This window comes from Pan paniscus, chromosome 1, assembly GCF_029289425.2.
Source record: "Pan paniscus chromosome 1, NHGRI_mPanPan1-v2.0_pri, whole genome shotgun sequence".
Taxonomy (NCBI): Eukaryota; Metazoa; Chordata; class Mammalia; order Primates; family Hominidae; genus Pan; species Pan paniscus.
In genome coordinates this window covers 205,530,065-205,540,428 of record NC_073249.2, presented here as the reverse complement: position 1 = coordinate 205,540,428, position 10,364 = coordinate 205,530,065, and the positions used below count along the sequence as shown (strand labels likewise).

At 50.8% G+C, this 10,364-nt stretch overlaps 1 protein-coding gene across 1 annotated transcript; it reads right to left on the bottom strand.

Annotated features, from left to right (window-relative positions):
* Window positions 1-153: 153 nt before the first annotated feature.
* LOC117979789 (hepatocyte growth factor-like protein) lies at window positions 154-10,154 on the bottom strand. The gene is given in 20 exon segments (XM_063601657.1): window positions 154-944; window positions 4,614-4,816; window positions 4,941-5,080; window positions 5,177-5,283; window positions 5,365-5,511; window positions 5,639-5,716; window positions 5,889-6,026; window positions 6,098-6,134; window positions 6,226-6,312; window positions 6,315-6,360; window positions 6,485-6,591; window positions 6,692-6,822; window positions 6,942-7,110; window positions 7,313-7,431; window positions 7,576-7,696; window positions 7,778-7,914; window positions 7,993-8,107; window positions 8,185-8,297; window positions 8,379-8,526; window positions 9,228-10,154. Coding segments are annotated over 19 exon segments (2,196 nt in total). The 5' UTR covers window positions 9,322-10,154; the 3' UTR covers window positions 154-944; window positions 4,614-4,654.
* Window positions 10,155-10,364: the final 210 nt, after the last annotated feature.

The window sequence follows — 10,364 nt, the reverse complement described above, 5'->3', positions numbered from 1 at the left end:
AAAGAGTGTACATTTAAAACTTGAGTAAAATTACAGGTACCATCTGGGGCCCTCAAGGGGGAACTTGAAGTCTCAATACCACAGTTGTCCAATCAGAGGATCCAAGATGAATATACTCAAGGACTTTATGCTTGGCATCCTCTGGAGACAGTACATAACCACCAACTTGGTTTAACTGGAGATTCATTTGGGTTAGGAGAAATTATGTAGGCAATGTACTTAGTCAATGGAGGCCTTGTGCCTGAAGACTTACAAGAATCTGAATTCGTATGTTACTTTTCCTTTAATGGAGTGGAATTCCAAATGAAAATAATCAAACAGCATGTGCATAAACATTAGATATAATACCCACATTTACAAAGCCTTTATAGATATGCAAGTGTTACTGCGTCTGTCCCTAGCTTCTGTACAGAATTTAATGGGTAGCTGTTACTATTTTATTGTTGTATAAAAATGAGGAAACTGATAAGTTGTCTAAAGGTGCACAATCAAAACACATCAAAGCCATTGTGAAATACAGGTCTCCGGATTTCAAAAACAGATCTTCTGCTTATAAATTCAGTCTTTTTCATACTGCCATAAACTCCAGAATGGCAAAACAAAGTTACTATCAGAAAAGCTTCTTTTAGCTGGGCGTGGTGGCTCATGCCCGTAATCGCAGCACATTGGGAGGCCAAGACAAGCAGATTCCTTGAGGTCGGGAGTTCGAGACCAGCCTGGCCAACATGGTGATCTCTACTAAAAATACAAAAATTAGCTGGGCATGGTGGCGGGCACCTGTAATTCCAGCTACTTGGGAGGCTGAGGCAGTAGAATCGCTTGAGCTGGGGAGGCTGAGATGGCTTAGTGATCCGAGATGGCGCCACTGCACTACAGCCTGGGTGACAGAGTGAGCCGACATCACGCCACTGCACTCCAGCCTGGGTGACAGAGTGAGACTCCATCTCAAAAGAAAAAAGAAAGCTTATTTTTTCCTCTAATCACCATAATATTTAATATTACGTGATGGAAATAGAAATAATTTACTTAGCAAATCCTTTCTAGTTCAAATAATTTGTATACAGGCTGTGCAAACATAATAATGAGAGATTCTTTTTAGTCATCTTGCTTTATATCACTAATTACACTATTATTTAATGATATTTTAAAGAAAAATGTGTTTATTTTCAAGTAGAAAAGTCATATATGTCCACCAAGGAAAGCTGTAACAAATGTAAAATACATAAAAAAGATAACAGCTAAATTTCTAAAGCATTCAAAAAAAGACAAATAGAAGGGTGTCAGATTAGGAAAGTATGTCTTGTAAGGTGTAACGGACAGACTGATGAGCTTAGAGATGTGGATCTCAAAGTGGTTCTCAGAGCAACAGCATCAGGGTCACCTGGGAACGTGTTAGAAATGCAGATTCTCAGGTACCATCCCACATTTAATGAATCAGAAGCTCAGAGTAGAGACCAGCAATTTGTTTTAACAAGTCCTTCAGGGATTCTGATACAGCTGATGTTTGAGAAACACTAGCTTTAGGTAAACGTAAGAGGGTCACGTTAGTATTTTTAAATCATTGGAAGTTGGTTTGTTTTGTTTTTTCTTAAGTGGGACTCATTTGTACTTCAATACACAGAATGGATATTTAGAGGAAGTCGTTTTTGACCTAACACAGATGAGCACTTCCAATTGAATAGCGCTTTCTGATAATGGGGCTGCCCCGTACAAGTGAATAACTGGGTTTCTCTAGGCTGGAGCTGCAGACAGGTCACTATGTGTATGGAGGATTGTATTAATATGATCGTGGCTCTTTATAGCTCTGCATTACTAATATTCTGTTTTAAAGTCTCTCCTCAATATCCAATGTCTCTGTGTTAGTGATGGTGAGGAGTGGGTAACAATCATCCTGTTGTTGACAACAGATGATAAGAGAAAGCCCAACTTTACACTCTGTATAATCTTACACCAATGCCCCATTCCTCGTCTAATTTTTTTTTACATGTTAACACATGACCTTGGCATTACTAAATAAGAAGCCCTCTCACTTAGAACCCGATGCAGTATGATAAAAATTATTTTGAGAACAATCAGGAGCTCTAGTTTTCAATTCTGCTTCTCTTCTCAAGTAGTTCTGTGCCTTAGTTTCTTCTGTGTAAATTTAAATGGTTGGAACAGAGGATCTATTAAGTGTGATTCAAGCTGAAATTGTATGTACCCCACACTGAGTTTCTCTGCTATACCCCTAACCTATTCAACAATCACACCACCAGTTTTCAGGACTCACAGTAGGATAGCCGTCTATCATTTGTTAATAGGTGTGCTCTTTCATCCAAACAAGAAACTCATGATTTCTGCAGTTTTTTATTCTAGCCAGGTTCTAGGTGCTGGCCTGGAACTATAAAACGAACATTTCACAAAAAGTCATGACAATATACAAGGGAAAGACAATTTCTTTGAATATCCATAATCTCAATATGGAGTCTGGCTGTGGATGGCCAAGAGATAGTTTCCTTAACTGGAAAAAGCTTTTAAATGAGGCTTGGTAGACGATATATCTTTGCATCATTACAAAGAAGAAAAAAGAAAAATCTCGCAACTGAAGAAAGTGAAATCCACTTTACTTAATGCGGACCTCTGTCTCTGGTGTGCAGGTCCTCTGTGTCCAAAGATAATTAGCACTTTATAATGCTAATTATTATAATTATGTCTGAGAAAAAAATCATTAGGGGGTAGGTCCGTTCACTGATTTTCAACTGCCCCTTCTATTTAAAAATAAGGTCATTTTTCTATGAAATAGCTTTAGGAGCTCAAAGCAGAAAGAGGGTTATAGAAAATCCTGTGTAGGTATAAGCCTGAGTTTTTAATATTCTTATAATTCTGTGATGTGTCTGGAAACTGAACCGGGAGGAAAACAGTGAACCTATTTAGTCCAGGAGACTAGAAATCAGGACTCAGAAGAGTAAACATTTCTGTAATAGTTAGTCCTCAAATAGTCATTCATTGACCTTCCACTGGGTGTCTGGCAATGTGCAAGCTGTTTCCAGATGCTACCTCATGTAACAACCATCACAGTTGCACAGAGCAAGTACTAGTACTCCACTTTCATAGATAAAGAAGTAAAATCTTAGAAATTAGCTGCCCAATGTCATGTATGTAGGAAAGGAAAGCTGCATTCTGATTCATATTTGCTGGCTCCAAAGCACTTGTTGTAAATACTTCACTATCCTGTGCTTACACGTAAATGTACCATTTCTCTTAGGGGTCTCGAAATACTGAACCAAAGAATGGTGTAGGGGAAGGGCAGTTTAGAAATACCTGGAAATTTGGTTGTTTGAAGGAAGCCCACTCTCAGATGGTAGGAGATCAAGCTAACAGAATAGCTGAGAATATTTTCTGAGAGCCCCAGAAGTATAAAAACGGTCTAGGGGGAAAAATTTGGGAGACAGAGTGAAAATAGCCTGCCTCTGAAGACCAGCTTCATTTCTTCCCCTCTGGGTGTTAATGAAAGAGCCTTTAACTTTGCCAGGCCTCAGTTACTAATTTCTAAAACAACTGCTGCTACTATTACTACGGATCTTACTGCTACTATGACCACCACCACCACCACATCAGTTACTGAGAACTGAACTAGATGCCAAGCAAAAATGGTAAACACTTCATATACATTATCTTTTTAAACACAAAATGTACTATTAATCCAGTTTTACATATAAGAAAACTGAGGCTCAAAGAGGCTAAGTAATTTGTATGTGAACATGCTTTACACTATGTAAAACACCTTATTAGTAGATATCACTATTATTAAGAACCTATCAGCCGGAGAGGAAGAATTGGCCTTTTATCTTTCTAAGATGCACAGTTGTCTTTCTGTTTAATGGTTTTTTTAAAGTCCCCCTGTGACAAGCTCCAGAGGACAAATAATTTATTTCTTGGGGTGTATGGCTCTCTAAATGAATTAATTGATAGGCATCCCATTGTCAGTCTCAGGGATGTGGAAATAAAACAGACATGAGATGTTTTTTACCAAACTAATTTGTGCTTTAGACACATAAATAATAAATATATATATATTAAAGTAAATGTGTATTTACCGTCTCTCCTGCTCCACTTTGAATTCAAGAACCCGTGTCTTTGTTGGGTCACTGCACTGTCAATTGAGAAGTTTGGTTTTGTTTCTTTGAGTGTTAGTAAGTGGCATTAAATAGTAAATATTGCCGGGGGAAAGAAAGGAGAAAAACAGCTCTTCCAATCCATCCCTGTTTCCATTCAATTAAAGGAGGGTAGAAAGAATACTTAAGATAATTGTAATAAGTCTAATAGAATAGCAGGAGCCACTCTTTTCCTTTCAGTAGGCCATTAGCTCAGAACTATTTTCAGAGTAATACTAAGATGATATTTGCCTTTTCACTGTGTTGGCACTTGTATTGATAAGGCAAAAACAGTGGAGTCTTAGCAAAAATTAAGACCATGAAAACAAACTGCACTAGGAATAATTCTCTTCTTCATTACTGTTTACTTGCAGGGGGAAAAACCATTTTCGTTTAAGAAAGTCCTTGGTGAAGTAGTAAAAATATAAATTTTATTAAATCTCAACCTTGAGTACAAGTCTTGTCCTTGACTGTACTTACAAGTTTTGTCCTCCCCAAAGCATATGGCGTCAAGGCTGGGCCTAACCCAGTCTCATGACCTTGTGAATCCAGTCCACAAACACAGAGACACGCGTGAAGACGGCTGGCCAGAGCGACCTTGCGCATACTCGGTTGGGGATTCTAATTCCTTCCAGGACCCAGCAGTTGTGGGTAAAGCAGGCAAGTGGGCCCCCGTAGTCACCCTGGCAGGTAGGAGAACTGATGAGGGCCCCGGGCCACAGCAATGACTAGCCTGCTTCATGATAAAATAGTTCATTTCTAGCCCCCCATACCCTTCCAGGGCTGGCCCAGGGCCCTGCCACCAACCTCACAGGCCCCCACAGGGGCCAACAGTCCCTCAGTGCACATCTCGCTCTCCCGCACATGTCCTCGGTGCTTGATGTTACACTCCTGGTTGGAGATGACGTTCAGCAAGGCCACATTTAGGACTGTGTCATTACCCGTACCTGCAGTGAGGGGAATGGGGAGAAGGAGAGGGTCCTGGAGGAAGATCCAGGGCTGGGCCTCCTGGCCACCAGCAGTCCTGTGCACTATGCTCTTACCTTTGGTCTCACCCCAGCCTGCAATCTCACACTTGGTCCCTGGAAGCACCACATACCATTCAGGCGGCAGGCAGATCAGGGCCACACGCTGGTTCAGGGTCACAGATCTTTAGCAAGAATGGGGGCACTCAGGGTCTGAGGCCACAAGGCTCAGCCCCACCTCACACCCTCCCAGGTTGTCCACATACCTCTCCAGCTTGAGCAGGACAAGCTGGGAGCCTGAGGGCCCACACACCATCTTGGCTACTGGGACCCGCTGTAGGCCTGGCTCTCCATGTTGTGGGTTCTGGAACAGGGTGCCCAACCATACCTCATAGCCCGTGAGAGGTATATGGCTGGGAGAGAAGCTCTGCTAGGTCATTTGTGACTCTCAGTCCGTTGCCCCAAGGCTCACTTGTTAGCTTGCCTGGGGAAGGGGGAAGGTGGGATGAGACTGGGTCCCCAAACACAAGGGAGGCTCACCAGGAGGAGAAGCACTGCCGGGCAGTCAGTATCCACTGCTCCTTCACTAGAGACCCCCCGCAGAAATGCCGGCCCTGCCTAGAGGAGTGGGGAATTAGGACAGGCAACAGACTCCTGAGACAGATGCTAGACCTGCCATCTTCTGGCTAGGACCTCTGGGGGCAGGGATAGATTCGCAGCCCCCAGTGGGATAACCACAGAGGACACAACCTCAGCTCCTCTCTGTGGGAGACAGGCAGTTGTGCCTCACCGATTCCGCAAGCTGACTGTCCAGGGTGAGTTGCCCGGATGGCCCCCAGCCACGCGCAGCTTGGAACGACGCTGATCCAGCCGATCCACCCTCTTGCCACACTTCTCAAACTGCACCTGGTCTGTAGGATGGGGTGGGCTGGATGAAACCCAGACTGTGTGGATGTCGTGGGCTAAAGGGCCTGACCCATAACTGGCCCAACTCCTAACCTGGGGGGGTCCAGGATTGATGGCGGCTGGTCATCAGCTGAAAGACAAAGTTCACTGGGGTTAAGGGAGCCAGCCTTTGGTGGTGGGGGCTGAGGCAAGGTCATGGGGCAAGCGTCACTAGTGCTCACCGCAGCGTCGCAGGGCACAGTAGTCGAATGGGGTCCTTGGGTCCGTCGTGTAGCACCAGGGCCCATGGCTATCCCCATCTGGGTCTGGCAGAAGTTCTCCTCCAGTTGTGCATGCGGTTCGGAGGTAAACGTGAACTGAGGCGGGAGCGGGAGCAAAATCGTGGCAGGGTAGTCTCAACCATTTCCAGGCTCTGGTCCCAGACACCAAAGCATGCCGCCCCAGGGTTAGGGCCCTGGCGGTGCCGGGAGCACCAGGGACTCACTGCGGCTGGTGCGGCGTCTCAGCGGACCAGCGCTGGCACTGGACACCCTTGCGGGTCTTGCTGACCGTGCCGCCGTACTGCTCCCCCGCGCCGTGGTAGCAGTCTGCGGCCGGTGCGGGCAGCCATCAGGCCGAGACCTCGCCCCGGCCCTCCGGTTCCAGGCTTCCAGCCCGGGCTCTGTAGCCCCCAAGCTTGGGCCTCACCCTGGGGCCGCACGTCGTCTGTACAACGCCGGATCTGGTAGCAAAAGCCCACGCGCATGCCGGGCCGCAGTGTGAAGCACCAGGGCGCCTCTGAGCCGTCGAGGTTCCGGCAGAAGTTCTCCCGAAGGTCTCTAAGCAGGCGCTCCACTCAGCCCTAGCCCGCCAGCCTCCAGCCCTAAGCCCGTGACTACCCTCCTCCCGTCTCACCCGCAGCAGCACGTCCCAACGCCCGCCCCCCCGCCCACCTCACTTGCAAGCGTATTTTTCTGGCGTAAATCGGTGCTGATGCGGGATTTGCGCGTCCCAACGCTGGCAAGGTACGCCCGCGGTGGTGGTATTCGCTGTGCCCCGGTAGCCCTCACCCTTCCCGCGGAAGCAGCTGACACTTGCGGCCTCTTGGCGGGGCTGTGCCTCCGACCCTTAGATGGACCGAGATAGGTCGGGCCCCGAGCGACAGCTGAGATCCCTCTGGGGCTGGGACCAAACCCCCCTTTCCCAGGTGTACGGTACTCCACGGGATATGCTCTCAGGTCACGCCCAGCCCCTCTTACCTCCCCGGCCAAGCCACGCCCCTCCCCAAGGTTCCCAGGTACCCTCCCAGGCCTGGTCCCCGCCGCCTACCGCAGCGGAGGAGGTCACAGAACTCTCGCTCGATCTGCGGACCCGTAGTGTAGCACCATGGCCGCTCGGAGCCATCAGGATTCCGGCAATAGTTGTCGTCCAGACCTTGGTCGAGGAACCTGGGGGCGGTAATGGGGCGTGAAGAAGACCCTGGGACTCTGGCTTATCTGGCCCCGCCCAGTTGCCCTACACGGAGCCCTGCCCCTGGAGTCCTGGACCTTCCCTAGCCCGGCCCCCAGGGCGCCGATACCGCCTACGCGTACTTGCCCGGCTCGAAGGGGTGCTGGTGCGGGTGCTGAAGATCCCAGCGCTGGCACTCGCGCCCTGACTCCGTGCGGTCTACCGCGCCGCGGTATTCCTCGCCATTGCACCAGACACACGCGGCTGGAGACAAAGAGCCAGTGGGTTCGTGGATGGGCGTGGGCTTGTCCCTCCACTCTCCCAGCTTGACCCGGCGCCACTTACCCACCCGGCAGGATTTGATGCCGCAGCTCTGGAAGCGCACGGCAGGGTCTGTTGTGTAGCACCAAGGACCTCCGGGGTCGCCATCAGGGTTACGGCAGAAGTTCTCTTCCAGGCCATTCCGGAGCGTGGGCATGTACCTGAGGGCCCAGAGCATCACTATAGTGTGTGCTGGGGGAAGGTCCCAGGCTGGGACGGAGGGAAGGTGTTTGTCTCACTTGTGATCGTTCGGGAACTTGTGGCTCCAAGCCTGGCAGGACAGGCCATCCACGGTCGTGGCCATGGTGCCCCGGTACCCAACCCCATTGTTCATGATGCAGGTCCGTATGTAGTCTGGGAGCAAGAGACAGAAGATCAACTTGGGCTGAGGTCCCCTGTCTCCCACCCTGCCCCTCTCCACCCCCACTCGCCTTTCTTCTGGAAGAGGTCACAGCGCCCACAATGCCACAGCCTTGAGTGGGGCGAGTGTTGAGTCCATGGCAGCAGTTGGCAACCATGGCTGCTCACATTGTAGTGGAAGGCCCTGGAGAGAAGAAGGCACAGGGTAACGCCACGGCCCAGGCTCCCCTGCCCCCAGTCTTATCTAGGCCCAGTGGCCACTCACCAGCAGTCCATTAAGGGCCCACAGCGACCAGCACACTCTTCAGCATCTGCCACATCCTCCTGCCAAGGCCCGGGCACCACCGCATGTAGCAGGTGCTGTAGCTCTGTGCCCCAGAGCACCTGGAAGTCATTCAATGGCGAGCGCTGCCCTGCAGAGTGGGCATGAGTGGGTGCAGGTCAGGTGGGCATACATGTCAGTAATGTGTATTGGCATGTCCACACTTTGTTCATTCAGGGGATCAAAGCTACAAGGCTTCTGGGATGGACCCTGTATGCACTTTCAAGGGCCAGTCTAGCCCCCCTGCACAGATACTTGTCAAAAAAATTTCCCCTGGGAAGCAGGCCCAGACTTGGTAGTTCTCACCGGTGCCTCTGTGTAGTGGCCCAGGCACCGGGCTCAGATCTAACACATACGCTCTGTGAGAGCAGTGGGTGATGGAGCTTGCCCCATCTCATCTCTCAAATGAGAATGCTAAGGCTCAGAGCCATCACATTACCCAGCCAGGGGCCCTGGCTAGGCATTCAGACTCCAAATCTGGGCTCTCACCTGCACAAAGTCACACGCTAGGTTAGAGGGGTAGATCAGGCTCAGGAGGGGTCACTGCCTGCTGTGTGCGTGCATCTGTGTGGTCCTAACACTGCTTCAGTGCTAGAGCAGACGTGCTAATAGAGGCCTAAGTGGGCCGTGTCTATGTGTTCCTAGGGCTTCCCAGCTGTGCTCAAGAGGCCAAGGTCACTGCCCCATGCCCACTGAGCCTCTGGCTCCCCGACTTTTTTCTCATCCCAGAATAGGAGAATGGGGCCAACCCCCTCCTGAAGGCAGATGGGGATCAGGGTTGGGGGCACTCACCAGGGACCCCTAAGCATTGAGTCAGAAGCAGCAGGAGTGGGAGCCACCCCATCCTTCCGGCTGGAGGCTGCACTGTGACCCACCACAGCCCCATCCGGGAAGTTGTGAAACCTGTCCCTACGGGATTGGGTGGCTCTGGCTCCACACGTCAGCTCAGGGCCTGCTGGACCCTGACCTGAGACCTGGTGACAGGAGCCATGAGGGGCCAGGCCTCAGGTCCCACAGGTCAGTTGCAAGGGCCTAGCAGAGCTAGCCCCCTGAGAGGCCTCCCTACTTAGTGGTCAGGTGTTAGGAAGGTTTGGTGGGGACACTTGAGGTGCCCTGGGGTTGGGGTGAAACCCCTCTGCAGCCTAGTCAGCCCAAGGGCATTGTGAAAGTGAGAGCTGCCAGAGGTCTGGGTTCCAGCCCCTGGCTGACATTAAACTTTTCTGAATTTCGGTTTTTCCCTGTAAATTGGGGAAAATTACTTGCCCCAGCTTCAACACTGCCTCCCCTCCACCCTTTTGCTGCTGCCTTATCAGGCCCCAGCTGTAGGCAGGTCAGCCCACGCCCGGCGGCAGAGCCCAGAGAGGCTCGCTCATCTCAGCCGCCAGAAGTGTCATCCCAGGGAAGGTGAGCGAGGCTGTCCACTAGGACTAAATAGGGGTGGAGGTAACAGGTAGCAGGGACTCTGGCAGGAACCGCCTTTCAGACGTTTTCAGGACCGTCTGAGCGGGGCCTCCAAGTATGGGTAGGAGACAGGCGGCCTAGGGATTCCGGTTAGCACGTCGCGTTCTGCCGCAGCAGGGCTGGGAGCATCCCCAGGGCAGGCGGAGGTCGGAGGTGGTGAGGCCTTTCGGCGAAGCTGAGGCCTGGAACAACCCGGTGGGAAGCCACGGAGGGGGTCCCCTAGCGGAGGCTGGGCGCGGGCCGGTGCGCGTGCGCGGCTGGAGGCTCAGCGCGCGAGCATGCGCGTGATTTGGCCCTGAACGGACGCCGTAGCCAAGAGGTTGGGTGGATATTGTGAACCGGGTCGTGGCGGCCGAGGCTCGGGGTGAGTGAGGGGCGGCAGGGCTCTGAGCCTGGCGGGTTCCGGCTATTCTCTTCGCGGTCCAGTTTAGTCCCGTGCGAGGGCACCTGCAGCGCAGGGATCTGAGT